This window comes from Muscardinus avellanarius (genome assembly GCF_963383645.1).
Source record: "Muscardinus avellanarius genome assembly, chromosome: 3".
In the NCBI taxonomy this organism is placed as follows: Eukaryota; Metazoa; Chordata; class Mammalia; order Rodentia; family Gliridae; genus Muscardinus; species Muscardinus avellanarius.
Window position 1 is genome coordinate 167,118,446 of NC_137788.1, and position 18,499 is coordinate 167,136,944.

Consider the following 18,499-nt stretch of genomic DNA (forward strand, 5'->3'; position numbering starts at 1 on the left):
GGGAGGCTGAGACACGGTGGGGGGGTCCCAGGTTTGCAGCCAACCTCAGCTGGCCTTCCACAACTTAGTAAGACCCTGTTTCAAAATAAGGAATAACAAATTGGACTGGGGATGGAGCTCAGAAACAGAATGCCCCTGGGTTTGATTCCCAGTACCACACACACACACACACACACACACACACACACACACACACACACACTGTGTTTCTTACAAAGAAAAGTTGGTTACAAAGAATAAATTTTTTTCTTTAACCAACTTATCAATCTCTGCCTCTTAACTGAGGTGTTCAGTAAGTATTTCAGGTTAGTTTTGTTTAGGTTTGATTTACTTTTCAATTTTTTATTTTACACAAATAAATGTCTTATGTTTGTATTTCCCCTCTTCTGGTGCAAAGGGTAATATATTCTAAACACTGCCTACCCCACCTTTTCCTCGGATTCTGGAGCGTGTAGTAGCAGCTACCTACTGTCTCTACCTTGGGACTTCAGGGAGGAATAACAGAGGCACCGTTGGCTCGGAGCTACCCGACCTCGGTCTCTGGAGGAGAATGGCAGCCAGGTCCCGGGAGAGCTCTGTAGGCAACCTCTTCTGCTGTGCCACACCTGAGTCCACAATTCCTGCTCTAAGACAAAGGATAACACAGAATACGCCCCGTAGGGGGGCTCGCCAGCCCTATGAGGAGTGTGTGCTCTGCACACTGGTCAGGACCTCAGAGAGACTTAGCTTTTCTGGGAGTGGCAGCGGCTCTCAGGTGGACTAGCCCTAACACCGCTGGCTACAAGAGACGTGCTGTCCTCTACAGCCGCAGCCTCTCAGCCCCCAGCCCGCCAGCCAGGCTCCCTGAGCTCTGCCTGGCTGCCCTGGGCTCTGCCCACGTTTTGTAACCTGTGAGCTGACCGCAGAGAAGGGACAGGCTTCATGGTCTGGCTCCTCAGAAAGGAAAACTGAGCCCAGTCGGTGCCCGGGCTGCAGGAGGCCCCAACACAGAGAAGCATGGACTCACCATCGTGGCCGTGAACGGGATGTTGTCGATCAGGGACGAGGCCAAGGCTGAGACCCATAGCACCAGGACGATGGCAGCCGCGAGGCGCCGGTCCTCAGGGACCATCTGCAGGGAGCAGAAGAGAGCGGCACTGTACATCAAGCGCACCACTGCTGATCACACAGCACCCAGCCCTGCGACGCACGACCCAGGGAAGGCCAAGGTGCCAGTCCTTCCTCTTAACACGTGGCAGGCCCAAGGCAGACACGGGTGTGCAAACCAAGGCACACCCACCCCTCAGCAGGCTTCTGCAAGGTACTGAGGGAGCATCCCAGCCCACCAACCCTGGAGGGAAGAGCAGGGCCACACCAGGCCCCGACCACAGCCAGTGGCCCGCAGAGCTCCGAGTGCGACCTTGCTGCTCTCCTTCTCAGACAGGTTTTAACTAATGACTGAGAACTAAATAACGGGCATTTATAATTACATCGTCTTCGGGAAGAAGTCTCCCTTCATCCCTAGGCTGCCCAGAATAAAATACGTCCCCTGCTGTGCTTTTACATAATTAATGTGACCTATTCTTACCAGATATTTTTTTCTTTCTACAAAATCAAAGAACAGTGGCTGGAGCACATTCTATTACAACATTTAATGTACCTTTATTAGCAAAGCAGTCTGTTCTCCGACATAGTCTATTAAGTGGAGATGTGCCAGCGCCTGGAAGAAAAGGTGCGTGGTGGGAATCCATTTGTAAAGTGAGAATATACACAGATTTGTTAATTCTCTTTCAAGTTAAAAGAAGGGAACATAAGATAGGCCAAGATTCTCACTTTACAAAAGATGAGATTCAAATACATAGTTCATAAGTAATTTACTATCATATATGCATGTTGAAGATTCACACAAAAAATAAAAAGCCCAGTAGCAGAGAAGGAAATCCTCACTGATTTAATATCCATCAAATTTAAATTCAAATAGAAGGCCATCTCTGAGATCTGTGTGGAAGGGCACTACTCCGTTCAGCTTCACACAATGAAGTGCCGCTCCGTATAGAAGGTCTTTCAAGTAAGTTGCATTTCCAATTTCTTTTTTAAAGTGAACATCACAGTTAAGCACTTAAAAAAGAAAATGCATGGTTTTTATAACCTTCAAAGAAAGGAAGGAAAGCTCTATTTAACGGAAGCACTTGACTATTTTTGTCATGCTAGATAGATGCAGAAAACTGTATCCAGGGAGAGGTAAGACAAAGATCAGAAGAAAGAAAATGAAGTGTGGGGCCGTGCTGCCCAGGCTCCCACCTCAGCCAGAGGGGTCTCACTTCTGATGACCCCGGCATCTGCAGACGGGTCATGCCTCGCTGCAGGTGTCAGAGAAGACACTGAGCGGCCGCTCTAACCTCTGACCTCTGTACTCTGGCCTCTGCACTCTGATCTCTGGACAACAGCTCCTCTCCCATGGCCAATGTGACAACCAGAAACATCTCCAGACAGAGCAGGTGTCCCACGGGGGCAAAAATCAACCATGGTTAACAGCCACCAACTAATCATAATGCAAATTTTGTTAAATAAACTGTTTAACTAAAAATTAAATGTCTGTACCTTTTATTTTATTATACACTATCAACTGAAGAAAAATAAGAGGTCTAGGCCAGATTGAAATTTTCTTCCAAATACCAAATAAAAATGGTAACATGTGGACAAGCCCTACACAGTGCACATCCTGATGTGTGCATACAAAAACCTGTATATTTATATATTTATACCATAATTATACCAACTATCATGAACTATGATCTATAGTACAAAAAGACAAAATAATACCTTTGAAATATTTGAAAATCACATTTAATAACTCGGTTCAAAAAGTATTTGATCTCCTAACTACAACAAAGTAAAATATGAGGAAAATCCAAATATTATATGTTCTTTTTATAAGGTGACAAATCAAATAGGCATGTAGAATCTCCCTCCATTAAGCCTGATAAACAACATATATTTTACACTGCACAAATTAAAGTTTATGTGCACTTGAGGATTGCACACATTATTGTCTCTGTCAGCTTATATAAGGTAAAATATATCAATTTTACCAGGTATATTACTCCTGCCGGTACCACAGTATCTTCATTAACATGTTGTACCATCATTGAGGAAATTTGTTGAGCACCCTAATGCTATTCATTCTTTTAAAAGTTGTTTTAATGATTTTAAGTCTTTTGAAATTCTGTATAAATTCTATAACTAGCTTGTTACGCTCTGTAGAAAGCTTGCTTTGTTTCTGATTCCGATTGCAGTTGTATCTATAGGTCAGTATGGGAAGAAATGCCAATTAATCAATATCGAGTCTTCTGATTAGTGGGTGAGGAATATCTCTCCATTTATTTATCTTTTATAAAAATTTCTTTAAAAGTCTCTCAGCATATGTTTGGTATATGAATTTTGGGCATATTTCTTTACATTTATTCCTAGGCTTTTAATGGTTTCGGTACCATCATAAATACAATTTTTCCTGAAGTATTTTCAAATAACATGATGCCAGCCAAATGAGAATATGTTGATTTCTGAATATTGACCTTGTAGCCTTTCAAAAGCCTTGCTTGATTTGTATTAGTTCTGGTAGTATTGGGGCCTTTTATAGAATATCTGAGATTTTCTGATTTATTTCCCTAGAATCTACAAATAGAGAATTTTATTTCCTCCATTCCTATCTCTCTGCCCTTTACTGCTTTGTATTGCTGTATTTCAGTAACTATGTTCCTCCATAACATGCATGTCAGACGGATATGGTGAAAGCAGGCATCCTTGCCTTGTTCCCAGTCTGAGAAAAATACTATTCAGCTTTCTGACAGTAAGTGTGAGATTAGCCCTCGAATCTTCAAAAATGCCTTTCACCAGTTTAAGAATTCCTAGTTCACTGAATATTATCATGAATTTGGATGCTACTCAAAGTGTTATTTCCACCTATTGAAATGAGCATATGGTTTTTCTCTTGTATTCTGTTAATATGAGAAATTAAATTCATTTTGTAATAAATCAGCAATTAAGAATAAACCTTTCTTAATTATGATGTCTTGTCCTTTTATAATATGTTGTGACATTTAATTTCTTGTTAAGAATTTGCAGATCTCTATCTATGAGGGGTATCGGTCTGAGTTTTCTCTTCACACAATGTAAGTCCACAGATATACTGACCTATGAAGTGAGTTGCAAAGTGTTCACTTTTTATTATTTTCTGAAGAGTTTTATGGGATTAGTATTATTTCTTACTGAAGGTTTGATAATTTAATAGTGAGGCCATTTGTGTGTGGACTTTCTCTTGTAGAAACATTTTCAATTATTAATTCAGTACCTTTACTTAAATAATTATATTCAGATTTTCGAGTACAACTTGAGTTAGTTTGGGTAGCTATATTTTTTCAAGGAATGTTCTATCTCATGTAGATTGTTGAATTTGTTAGTATGAATCTAGTAATAATATTCTTTTTTGTCTTTCAAAGAATCAACTTTCTAGGCTAGGGATGCAACGCCATGGAGTGCTGGCCTAGAATATATCAGGCCCTGGGTTCAATTCCCAGTAGATCAACTTTCTAGTTTGATTTTTTTAATGTGTTGTCTTTTTCTTAGTTTTTTATTTTTATTCTCCCTAACTTTTCCTCCCATTTACTTTAGTTTATCTTGCTCCTTTTTCAATTCTTCCATCTTCTTAAAGTAGAACATTAGACAGCTGATTTTAGATCTTTCTTGGGTTTGATTGTTTCATCTATAAATTTCACTCTAAGCTAGCTTTAACTGCATCCAGTTTTTTTATGTGGTTCCAATTCAAGTTTCTGTTAAACGCTGGGTTTGTTCCCCACACACATGGTTCAGGAATCTGCTAGAGACTTGTGCAGTGGTTCATATTTCAGTTGAGTCCTCTTGGCTTGCCACTTGGTTTGTGCTGTCTTGCACACGTACCCGTCTCAAGTTAATCAGAGACCTGTGTGAAGGAGTCTGGTCTCAGCCAGTTCTCTTGGCCCTTGCCAAACTGGCCTGAGTGTTTCCCACACATGCAACATTTAGAAATGAGACTGATGTTTGTGCAAATTCACGCACAGAATCGGGGCGATTCTCTGGTCCTTTCTCCAGGATTCCTTCATGCTTTCCAGCCCATAGGTGCTATTTTCCCTGGTTTCTCTGGATGGAAAGATGGTTGCTATTGAAGTGCTAGCCATTGAGCCACTGCATTGTAGATAAGACAGCATGATGGTGGGGTTACTATTCAACCACTAACCACCAACGTCATCAACTAGAGAGAAGATGGCAGTGGGGTTGTCACTGGAGTGCTAACCATCTAGGCCACTACGTTAGAGAGAAGATGGAGGTGGGCTGCTAACCATGGAATGCTAACCACCTGCGCCACCACATTGGAAAGAAGGGGTGGGCTGGATGCTCTGGGAGGGCTCGCCTCCCCTGCCACCATGTCACTGACTACATGATGGAGCGGGTAAGGCAGGGGATATCAGAAGAGAAAGGAAACAGAAAAGTCATCCCTACCCGGGTCCCTTCTTTAGATCTCAACTCTTTTTCACAATCTACCTGGGTGTGTGTGTGTGTCTGTGTGTGTGTGTGTCTGTGTGTGTGTGTGTCTGTGTGTGTGTCTGTGTGTGTGTCTGTGTGTGTGTCTGTGTGTGTGTGTCTGTGTGTGTGTCTGTGTGTGTGTCTGTGTGTTTGTCTGTGTGTGTGTGTCTGTGTGTGTGTGTCTGTGTCTGTGTGTGTCTGTGTGTGTGTCTGTGTGTGTGTGTCTGTGTGTCTGTGTGTGTGTGTGTGTTTCCCAAAGTTCATGGGAAGTTGATTTTTCTATTTTGTCCAAAGTTTTAGTAGAGAACAGACTTTGAAGTTTACACCGCCATGGAAGAACTGGAACTCAACGCTTCCTTATGGTGAAACCTACTTAAAATACTTTTCCTTCCGCCAGTGTCTACATTGTAAATGTATTTTAAATGTTCTATTTTTCCTGTGCCAGCTCCTCCCAACTGACCTATGTGTTCTTAATCACCATCTAGAGAGCTGGCCCCAGGCATAGAGAAGGGCTCGCACCATCTTGAAGCCCTCTGCACAGAGACAGGAGCCAAAAGGAGTCTCACAGCCCCTCCAGGTAAGAACACAATGGTGCTGCCAGCCTGACTCCCATCTGAAGTCAGAAAGAAACTGTTAAAACTCTTCAGTACCATCAGGTACCCTGAGGTAGAGGCACAAGTGTGTTGACAGTCGGAAAGTCAAGTAAAAGCCACTTTCTTTAGGTTCCTGTCATGGGGTGCTCTGCACCCTGCCTTTCTTTGCTGGCTTTTCCCCCCTCTGATGATATCCTATTTTAAAATTGTCTCCTTCAAAATGTGACCTCAGGGAAAGGCTCTTTTCTTAAAAATCTCTAAAATGTATGGAAAGTTCTTTTGTGTTTAACAGATGATACATTTATAACTATTTTCATATTCATTCTGAATACATTATAATTGCAATTATTTTAAGTAAACTTGAATTACACTACTATTTTTGGAGAATGTCACAGCAAGGTTAGAAACAGACTATCAAAGTAATAAACAGCTCATTGTAAGTCATCCTTGCTACAAGCATGTTAAAGTCGAAATGCCCATGTGTTGATTTTCTCCAGAATTATTTGCATTTCTTGCCACTGGACTCGCTAGTGAATCACTGAGTCTCTTCCTTAGAGACTCAGATACAAAAGAAAGCAGAAGTACCTGGCCCTCACATTCGTATGCCTGGCAGAAAGGCCAGTGACCACTCTCAGTTGTTTGCTTGCTTGTTTGCTTGTTTGTGTTGAAGACCGAACATGGGGACATTCTACCTCCGAGCTACATCCCCAGCCCCTTTTTGTTTTTGAAACAGGGTTTCCCTATGTTGCTGAGGGAATCCCCAGGTTTCTGAGGCTGCTATTGAACCTGTGATCTCCTGTCTCGGCCTGCCAAGCCCTGTAATTACAGGTGTACACCACTGTGCTCAATAACTATTCTTATGTTTAAAAACTAAACTTCTTATTCTATTACTCCTTCACACTGAAATCAGATCTTTATTTGGAATTTAAATCTATAATTTTATTTGGAATTTTAATCTATAATTTAAAAACGAATCCTACTATTTTTATGTTTCATAAAAGTTGTTATTGTTGGGTTTTTCCCCTAGTAATGTGTGTTTTTGTTTTGGCTTTGGTTTTGTTTTTCATTTTTTAGAATTTTTTCTATGGGGTGGTTTATGAGTCTACTTTCCATTACTATAACAAAATGCCTGAGATGTAATCAGCTTATAAGGAGTTGACTTGGACTCACATGTTCAGAGGCTTCAGGTCATGGCTGACTCATCTTTGCTTTGGGGCCTTTGGTGAGAGAGCATATCCCCACCGGGAGCATCTGGTGGAGTGGGAAGCTACCAGACTCCCACAGTCCTCCTTAAGCACCTCCCCCCAACGACCTCACTTCCTCCCACTAGATCCCACCTTTTAAGGCTCAGCTACCTCTCAGTGATGGCAGGCTGGGGACCAGGCCTCTAATACACAGGCCTTCAGGAGACATTTGAAATCCAAACTGTAGCAGTGGTTTCTTTGTTATACTTTTTCCCAAAGACAAGAATGCGCACTGGCACTTTTGAACTATAAACTGAACGTTTTTGGTGGTCACCCTGCCCCTCGTGGGCAGCTTGGACAGTGAATGGATATTCTGTGAGTCATTTACATGATGTCATTTATTGGTTGGCCTTACCATTTCTCAAGACAGGTGATAACATAAAAGCTATAGGACTTTTATGTTGTAAGCCCTACTGTTTATGAGTAAAAGTAATTTATCAAAATGTGACTTATATGCAAGAAAATTGTAGGTAGCCACGGAGAACTTGGAACCCTGTGGTAGAGGCTGGTTTGAAATTTGGCAAGAGTTATTAACTATTAACATGAAATTATTACATGCAACCTATAAATTAATGTCTTCATCCTACCTATTATTAGCACTATTATAACTTTCAGTGACAGAGCCTGGGCATGGCTAAAGATGTCCCACCGGCAGAGCCACAAATAAATCCAAACCCATGGGAAACATTCCCAGCTCTCCCAGACACTGGGGGGAGGAAATGAACAGAAAGTGTGACTCTGTTTGCTTGGAGAATTCATCACTTAGGGAACAAGAAACCACCAAAGCTTTCTAACACTGCCAAAGGATACAAAATTATATTTTCTCTTTCTTCTCAGTTTAAGATTCTGATTTTTTAAAAATCCTTGCACCTGGATGTGGTGACGCACGCTTGTAATCCCCATGCTTGGGAGGATTGCGCAGGTTCGAAGCCAGCCTTGCTGGCTTAAGATACCCTCTTTCCAAATAAAAATATAAAAAAAAATAGGGCTGTGAGTGTAGCCTGAAAGTAGACGTGTTTCCAAATACCCCAGTACCACCAAAAAAAAAAAAACCTTGCAAGAAGCCTTCTTAGATGAATTCATTCGAGACCCACTCTCTACATAGCTCCTGTAAAAATTATTGTGAATGACTGCTCTACCTCCAGACACACACACACACACACACACACACACACACACGCATACATATCATATAAATATTGATCCTAACAAGCCCACAGCCCATATTGCTCAGTCCTGTTCATGGCTTTATTTGTTTGGCAATTATTAATAAGAGTTTGCTGTGGGTGGGCACTGTGGGTGCTGGGGATTCAACACTGACAAGAGAAACGTTTGATGATTTTTTTTTTTTTTGGTGGTACTGGGGTTCCTGGAAGCCCTTCTACCTCCAGGCTACACTCCCAGACCTATTTTACACTTTTTTATTTTGGGAAACAGGGTCTCTTAAGCCAGCATGGCTGGCTTCGAACCTGCGCGATCCTCCTGTCTCTGCCTCCCAAGCACGGGGATTACAAGCGTGCACCACCACGCCTGGCTACATTTGATGTTTTCTTGGGGCTTATGTTCTAGTGAAGACAGACAGACAAAAAGACTCAATAAGCTGGGCATGTGGTGCACACTTGCAATCCTAGTACTTGGGAGGCTGAGATAGGAGGATCGCAGGTTCACAGCCAGCCTCAGGTGATTAGGTAGGTCCTCTACAACCTAGTGAGACCCTGTTTCAAAATAAAGAATGAAAACTAGGGCTGGGGGTGTAGCTCAGAGGTAGAGTGCCCCTGGATTCAATCCCCAGTACCACAAAATAAGACTCAATTTATATATGTGTGTATGTACACACAAATATAGTATAGCATTATCATAATGCAGAATAGATTGTTATCTGTTGGAAGGGAGAGGAAAGCGGGATCAGGAGCTAGTGAGCGAGGGCAGAGGTCTTTGTACAGGACCAAGGAAGGCCTTCCCGAGTCAGGCACTGGAAGTTGAACTGGCTGCCTATATCCTTGGGAAGTGCATCCCAGGCAGGGGTGCCAGGTATGCATGCATGCTCACCGAGCAAGAAGGCTGCTGCAGCCAGGCTCCAATGAGCGAGGGACCAGGCAGTAGGAAATACGGGGCTGAAACTGTAGCCAGCTTATCCGTGGCTTTATAAGTCACGGTTGAGACTCTGGGTCTTATTCCAAGAGTAACAAGGACAGTACGCTGCTGTCGAGGGCACCAAATGCCACTAGTTCTTGGCAAGGGTGTTGAGAAAACAAATGCTTGTGGCAGAACAGAAGGGCATCTGCTGCTCAAAAGTCTTCCCAAAAAGACTGAAGTGGCACTCAAGGGCCAACTTCTCAATATCACAAGCAAAAGAGGAAGCAGTGTCTCATTCAAGGTCCTCAAGCCCGAAGCCTGCTGGGAAGCCAATGAATCTCCTTCTGCTCCAGCAGAACTCTGAAACGACGGACAGCTCTTGTCTCATTCTTAGTAGTTCTAGATAAAGCTAGGTTTAAACATGTTTCTGTCCCTTTTCAAGCCAACAAGTAAGAGAATACAAATATTATCTACAACTCAAGATAATAGAAACACAGAGAAACGTTAACATTATTCTACGTTGGTGGATGGAAGAAGAAACACTGAGTATTTGTAATAATTCATCAAAATGAGGCAGAACAGTATTTTTTTTTCTTTACTGGGGAAAAATACTGAAAACAAAGCAACAAAAAGCTAGTGGTCAATTTCAGGGGACTTCCAGTCCAAACCAAAGGCCAGGCATCACTTTCTCCCCCTTCACTTGTGCCTAGCACAACTATCAGCTCTAGAAATAGAGCAAGAAGCAGCTCAAGGACAACTCTGAACGATGGTCAGAGGAGACCAAGCCCCAGGACAGGATGGAGAGCACATGTGCAGGGTTTCTTTCACTCCCTAAACCAACAGCTTGTAACAAACCCCTAATATAACAAGACAAAGGCGGCTAGGAGGGCTTGATTCTCCCATTAATGAAACAGCCCCAAGGGTTCTGACCCTGTCTCCCCAGCAAGAAGATCAGCAGGAGTCTGCCGGCCGAGGGGCGTGGAGGCACCCATCTCTGAGAGACACCTGCCTGCGGGCAGGACCTGAAGAGACACACAACAAACACCTGAGGTTTCTGGCTTTGCTGAGCTCAGGATTTAGGCCCCTTTGCCTTGCCTAGCAGTGCCCAGGGTAGCCAGGAAGCACCTGTATAGGTACCTGCATGGAAGTGTTCTGAGATCCCCATGGCAAGGGGAATCCAGTTACAGCAAACATCCAGCCATCACAACCTCCTCACTGCCGCAAATGTGAGACTCTTTATCCCACACAGAGAGACATCTGAGCTCCCAGACTGGGGAAATCCCTCCTGCCCCTCAGGCAGCACCACTCGTATTAGATAGATCAAATAAACCAAATATCACTGCAAGGTTTCTGGAAATCAAAACATCATTTGAACCTCAGTCCACTGAAGTGGTCTATAACCTGTGTGCTAGATTTAAATAGTGAGATTGACTGTATGAGGAAATAATATATTCAAGTATGACTCAGAGCATCCTCAAATAGTAGATATAAGGTCCAAGATACAATAAGAATCATCTGTCACACTGGAAAACAAACAATCACAACTTGGATGAGAAAAGACAAGAGATGCCAACACTGAGATAACTCACAGTTGGATTATCTAAAAGAGACTTAAAACATTAAAATGTCTTATGAAAAGTCCCAAATTTTATTGTCTATTTTATTGAAACAAATAAAAATAATAAAATACCAGGGCAAAGAAACAGAAATTATAAGAAAAGATACAAGTATAAATTATAGAAGTAAAACATTACAATAACAGAAATTCTAAATATTAAAACTTCTTGATATGCACTCAAGAGGCGAGATCACAGAGAAAAGAACTAATGATCTTAACATGTCCATGGAATTCATGAAATCTAAACAAAGAAAAGAAATTGAAGCCGGGTGTGGTTTTGCATACTTGTAATCTAGCACTTGGGAGGCTAAGACAGAAGGATTGCAGGTTCATGGGGCCAGCCTCAGCTACTTAGTGAGGCCCTTCACAACTTAGTGAGACCCTGTTTCAAAAATAAAAAATAAATTTAAAAAATAGTGCTGGGTGTGTAGCTCAGCCTCAGCTACTTAGTGAGGCCCTTCACAACTTAGTGAGACCCTATTTCAAAAATAAAAAATAAATTTAAAAAATAGTGCTGGGTGTGTAGCTCAGAGGTAGAATGCCCCTGTGTCCAACCCCCAAAACTACAACAAAAAAAATTTTTTGAAAAGGGGGAATGGAGCCTCAGGATCCTATAAGATTTAGTAGTCATGTCACTGAAGTTTTGAAAGAAGAGAATTACAGTGGAGTTGAAGGAAGTAAAGGCTAAAACTTCCCCAAATTTGACAAGACACAAACCTACAGAGCCAAAAACTTAAGTAAATCCCCAGGACATGGTAAGGGAACAAACCCAAGGAACCCAAGGAACAAAACCAAGATACAATGTAAACTAAAAATTTTTAAATCTTGAAAATAACCATCGCCACGTATATATGACTATAAATTGCCCACAGGGGAACATTGACGAGAATGATAGATAATGTCTTAGCATGAAGCACGGACAGAAGAAACGGCACGCTTTCAAGTGTCGAAATGAAAAACTGTCACGAATACATCCTGCATCCAATGAAACTATCCTTTAGGAATGACGAGGAAATAAAGATAGCTCAGACAAAAAAGTTTAATAGTATTAGCAAACCTAGCCTTAGACACTGGCTAAAGAAATCTCTTCAACATAAAGATCATTATAAAGAAGAATTTTGGAGCATCAGGGAAGAAAATTAACAACAGAAAGAGCAGAGGTATGTGTACATGCAATAGATAATTCCTTTCCTTGTGAATTTTATAAATTATACTTGATGATTGTAACACGTATTACAATACTACATGATACTCAAGAGTCAGCAACAGGATCTCAATGAAAGAAAGATTTCTGAACTTCACTCACAGTGTAAATGAACTCTAATAAGTTAATATCTGTACTCAACTACTCCAAGCACCCACTCTGAAATCTTCACAAAGAGATACAATAAAAATATCATCAATAACCAGGTGTAATGGTGCACACCTATAGCCCCAGTACTTGGGAGGCTGAGACAAGGAGGACTGCAGGTTTTAAGCCAGCCTCAGCAGCTTAGTGAGACCTTGTTTCCAAATAAAATAAAATAAATGGGGCTGGATGTAGCTTAGAGTCAAAATGTTAAAATCCCCATGGGCTCAATCACCAGTATAAGAAAAAGAAAGAAAAGACAACAGAAGAGAAGAGTAAAGAGAAAGAAAGAAGCAAAGAAAGAAAGAAAGAGATAATCAAAATATAATTTCCCCAAAAACTTCAAGTAACACAAATTAAGAAAAAAAGAAAACTATAGGCATTAGAAACAGAGGAAATAAAAATAAATAAATAAAATAGAAGGTTTAAGCACTAACATCATTATTTTAAAGGTAAATTATCAAAGTATATCAATCAAAATATAAAGATAGAGTAAATTAAAAAAAAAAAACAACTACAGGCTGTTCCCAAGAAACTCACTTCAAATTAATGACTTGGGTAGGTTGAAAGTAAAATGATGAAAAAGATATCACAAAGAGACAGAAAAAATTACTAGAGACAAAGAAGATAATTAATCTATGATTATTAGCTAAATCCACCAGGGAGACATAACAAACCTAAATGTGTATGCATCAAATACTGGAGCAGCAAAATAAAGCAAAAACTGGCAGAGCTGAAATAAAATCTAGATGAATCCATGATTATAACCAGAACTTCAATAATCCCATCTCTGTAACTAACAGGACTGCTAGATAAAAAATCATTACAGATGTAGAAAAATTAGCCACCACTGGACAGATGGGACTTGGTCACTGTATCGATCATTCCACCAACAATAAAATATACTTTCTCCAAATTCTCATGTAAGATCTACCAAGATGGGCCATATTCTAGGCCATGAAACAAAGCTCAGCAAATGTAAAAGAACTGAAATCATCACAGAATATGTTCTTTAGCTATATAGAATAAAAATAAAACAAAATGACAGAAAAAAATGAGAAAAATCCTTAAAACTATGAAACTAAGCACACCTGTACACAATCCAGCCCTGGATTGACACATTACTGTGTTTTGCGCTGGGGCTCTGGGCTTCGAGAGGTAATTAGGATTACATGAGGTGATGGAGGTGGTTCCCTAAGATAGCTTAGTGGCTTTATAAGAAAAGTGGCCTGAGCTATCATCCTGCCCTGTCTCACCATGGGGTGCCCTCCAAAATGCTCTTAGACTCCCAGCTCCCAGAACTGTGAGCTAACGTGTGTGTGTGTGTGTGTGTGTGTGTGTGTGTGTGTGTGTAACTAGGAATTAAACCCAGGGGAATTCTACCTCTGAGCTACACATGCAGCATTATTTTTTTTGAAACATGATCTCACTAAGTTGCTAGAGTCTTGCTAAATTGCCATTTAATAATGGCCTCGAGTCTGTGATTCTCCTGTATCAATCTCTCAAGTACTAGGGTCACAGGGGTGTGCCACTATGTCCAACTAAACATCCATTCTTTATAAATTGTTTTTCTAACATACTTTGTTTTAGCAACAGGAAATTAAGGCAACTGGAAAAAAATGATGTTTTAGGTTTGGAGTATAAATGAGTCTCTCTCAACCCATAACACACAAGTGGTGTGACATCATGTGGCTTTTATATAAGGCACAAACGGTTTTCTCCTAGACAAAGTACAAAGTCCCAACAAGCACAGGAAGAGGCTGTTCTGGAAACATCCCATCCTACACTCACTTGGGCTTCGCTGGCCTGCTGTCAAGCTCCTCAGCCCTCTCCTCTGGTTCTGTTCCTGACCTGGGTAGGTCAGACTCTCTACTCTTCTGAAACCCAGGTGAGTCTGACTGATAGGTGATTCTGGTTGGTGGGGGGAAGGAGGTCAGGTGTTCGACCCTGGCCCCTTCCAGGCCAGCCAGCTCATCATATTCCTATAGTCTCGGTGGCCCCCACTAGAGTAAGGCTCCTCCTTCCCCTTCCAGCCAGTGGCATCAGGGCCTCTGCAGTTGTGGCTTCTGCTAACACCCTCTGGAGAGTTAACGCATTGGACCCCTTCTTTCTCTAAACACTAAACTCTGAGCACATAATTCCTTCCTCAGTTCCTACCCAGAAAAAGAGGTAAAAAATAGTCATCCAATGCTCAAAGATGTATTTAATAAAGTGGTTTCAGTTGGAGAAAATAATAAACCAAATATAAAAACAAAGGGGAACAGCTGCCGATGACCTGTTCACATAACGTATCTGGGAGAGATCTTTAAAACCATGATATGAAGCCAGGCATGATGGCACACGCTTGTAATCCCAGCATTTGGGAGGCTGAGACAGGAGGATCTAGGTTCATGGACATCCTCAGCTCCTTAGTGAGGCCCTTTGCAACTCAGTGAGACCCAGTTTCAAAATAGAGAATAAAAAATAGGGCTGAGGGTGTAGCTCAAAGGTAAGATATCCCTGGGTTCCATCCCTAGTACCATAAAGAAAAAAACATGATCCACTCAGGATCTTCCACACAAAAAATAAAATACTTAGAAATAAACATAACCAAGAAGGTTAAAGATCTCTACAAAGAAAATTATAAAACATTGAAAAAAGAAATCTAAGAAGATCTTGGAAGATGGGAAGATCTGCCATGCTCATGGATAGGCAGAATAAATATCATTAAAATGGCCATCCTTCCAAAAATGATCTACAGATTCAACGCAATGCCCATTAAACTACCAAGATCATTCCTCACAAAGAAAAATCAGTCATTAAATTCAGTTGGAACAACAAAAAGCCCAGAATAGCCAAAGTAGTTCTCAGCAACAAAAACCATGCAGGAGACTTCCGGGAAGATGGCGACTGAGAAAAGCGGGGCTTAAGAGCCCCGCTAACAACCAATCTCCATTACCACAAAATCAGCGCCTTTCATAGCCAGAAAACACCATCACCAGAGAAACAAAAAAATCACCAGGCTCCAGAGAGAAAGCAGACTGAACACAGAGCTCAGAGCCACAGAGGAGATACACCGGCCTCACACCCGAGGACGCGGCAGCAGCGCCATACTGCTGGCGGCAGCGGCGAATTCACCAGACGGCCACAGCAAGCCGAGGTGAGCCACTGCGGAACAGCCAGGCGGGATCTTTCGGCGCAGGGAGCATCTAAAGTTCCCAGTGGCTGAGCTCAGCACACACTGCAGGGACTCAGAGTGGAACTCAAAACCAAGAAGAAATAAGCCAGCCTCACGGCCGAGGGCATAACAGCGGCGCCATATTGCCACCAGCAGCAGCAGCGAATTCACCGAGTCCAGTACAGCTACATCTGCGAACTCAAGAACAGTGAGTCAAATTGTGGGCCACAGAGGAGAAATCCCAGTACTGTACTCCCTGGGACTTGACCCAGTGGGGGAGGGGCGGTGGCAGAGATATCACACCATAGGAGAACGTGCAACCTGGCACCCCCCATAGTTTAAAGCAGCATCTATCGACTCCCTGGGTCGGAGACTCTGTGATACAACCCAGTAAAGGAGTAGTGGGATCTGAGATACTACAGACTCGAGATCCAGAGCACCTTAAGTGAAGTCATAGTGACCCAAGGGAAGAACCCAGAGAAGGCACAAACTTCCGAAATCATGGGAAAGAGGAATAACACTGGAGCAATGAATGCCCACAACCCCACAACATCAGAACCCAATAAAACAGAAAATCAGAGATTTCTAGAAGATCAAATCAGGAAAATAACTGTAGAAATAATAGAGGTGCTTTGAAAATAACTCAGAGAGAGCCAAAAAGAGATAAAGGATGCAATTAATGAAGTAAAGGCCTCAATTCAAAACACAACCAATTAGACCACATGGAGAACAGAATCTCGCTCTTAGAAGATGATCATTCCAAAAATGAACGCATAGTTTCTAATCTAGAAAAAAATATCCGACAGCAGGAATCTGACATTGAAGAAATATGGGCCCATTCTAAGAGAGCTAACCTAAGAATAATTGGAATAGAGGAGGAAAAAGAAAGTGAAACCAAAGGGATCAACAATCTCTTCAAGGAAGTAATAGCAGAAAATTTTCTAGACATAGAGCAAGAGGTTGATACAAAGGTCCAGGAAACTTATAGAACTCCCTTTAGACAGGATCGGAGAAGAGGATCCCCACGCCACATAATTGTCAAAAAGACCAATGTGGAAGCCAAGCAGAGAATCTTAAAGGCAACAAAAACAAAGGGCCAAGTGACATTCAGAGGCAAACCAATTAGAATCACTCCAGACTTCCCAAACCAAGTCATGAGAGCCAGAAGGGCTTGGAGTAACATATTCCAAACTCTGAAAGAAAACAACTTCCAGCCAAAAATTTTCTACCCAGCAAAACTTTCTATCAAATTAGATGGAGAAATAAGAAGCTTCCATGACAAACAGAAACTGAAGGAATTTATGTCTTCAAAACCAGCGCTAGAGAAAATACTCAAAAAGATTAACTACAAAGAAGAAATAGAGAACACACACCAGAACCAGAGAAACAAGATTTTCCATCCAACAGACAACTAAGATTGGTTATCTGTGGAGATTCATTATTTATGTTAGTCTTTTACCTATCTCTAAAGGGTATGTTTGCCTTTATTGTTGTTAATTTTTAGGATTTCTAGTTGGAATATTAATATACCTTCAGATATAGCATTTGGAAATATTTTATCCCATTCTATTAGTAACTTTTAACTCTGTTTACATTGTCTTTGGATATACAATTTTTTTATTTTTTAGGGAGTTTGTATACTCTTCTGTTGCCTATACCATTGAAATCATATCCAAGAAATCACTGCCAATTTCAATGTTGTGAGGTTTTATGACCCAGATTTTCTCCTAAAAGTTTATAGTCTTAAGATTTATATTTAGGTCTTTTATCTATTTTGAGTTAATACTTGTATATGGGATTAGGTAAGGGTCCAATTTTATTCTTTTCCATGTAATTATTATTCTTCAACAATATTTAGTTAAAAGATTATTATTTCCCCCACCAAATGTTCGTGGAAACCTTGTCAAAAATAACTTGACAATATAGGGAAGAATTTAGCTCTAGGCTTTTATTTAACTCCAATGGTTTATATATCTGCCTTTAGAAAAGTACTACACTATTTCAATTATTGTAGCTTTATATGGTTTGAAATCAGAAAATATATATCTTCTAGCTTTGTTCTTTTTCAAGATCGTTTTGGGTATCTAGAATCCATATTCCATATTAGGATAGATTTTTTTCTAAAAAATAAATATATAAATATATGATAGTTTCACCTAAAAAATAGAAAAAAATATTCTCTGGTAAGAAAGAAAGCAAAAAGAAATATTGAAATATTATCTTTAAGTCATCAAAAGCTTGGTATCAGACAAATGAAACTGTTATGTGAGATTATCATTTTTAATTTTGTATAAATTTCTATAATACTAGATGTCAACCACTAAGCCAAGCATGGGAGGGAGGGATGGGGAGAGAATGGGGTGGGGATCGGGTGGGGGCTGACTGGGTGATGTGTGCATGTATGTCTACAAAAGTTTGTATCCCACTATGATGTATGAATACAGTGCACCAATAAAAAATTTTAAAAAAGGAAAAAAAAAGAAAAAAAACTTAAAAAAAAAACATGCAGGAGGAATCACAATACCTGCTTTTATACTATACTACAATGCCATTGTAATAAAAACAGCATGGTACTGGCACAAAAACAGATACATAGACCAATGGAGCTGAATAGAAGACCCAGAAACAAGTCCACACACTTCCAGTTAATTGATTTTTGACAAAGGGGCCAAAAACATACACTGGAGAAAAGACAGCCTGTTCAACAAATGGTGTTGGCAAAACTGGTTAACCATGTGCAGAAAATTGGAAATTAATCCCACTTTCTCACCCTGCACAAGAGTCAAATCAAGATGGATCAAAGACCTGGAAATTAGACCAGAGACCTTGAGGCTCCTTGAAGAGGGCATAGGTCCAACACTGCAACACATAGGTACAGATAAACACTTTCTCAACAAGACCCCAAAGGCACAAGAAATTAAAAAG

General features: G+C 40.9%; 1 protein-coding gene across 1 annotated transcript in view; it reads right to left on the bottom strand.

The window, feature by feature from the left end:
- OCA2 (OCA2 melanosomal transmembrane protein) overlaps window positions 1–18,499 on the bottom strand; it is a gene marked incomplete at both ends in the record, with an annotated part of 223,570 nt that overhangs the window by 89,710 nt on the left and 115,361 nt on the right. Inside the window, 2 exons of the mRNA XM_080691713.1 lie at window positions 1,007–1,111; window positions 1,640–1,699. Coding sequence (XP_080547839.1) covers window positions 1,007–1,111; window positions 1,640–1,699 — 165 coding nt within the window. The remainder of the gene's footprint in view (window positions 1–1,006; window positions 1,112–1,639; window positions 1,700–18,499) is intronic.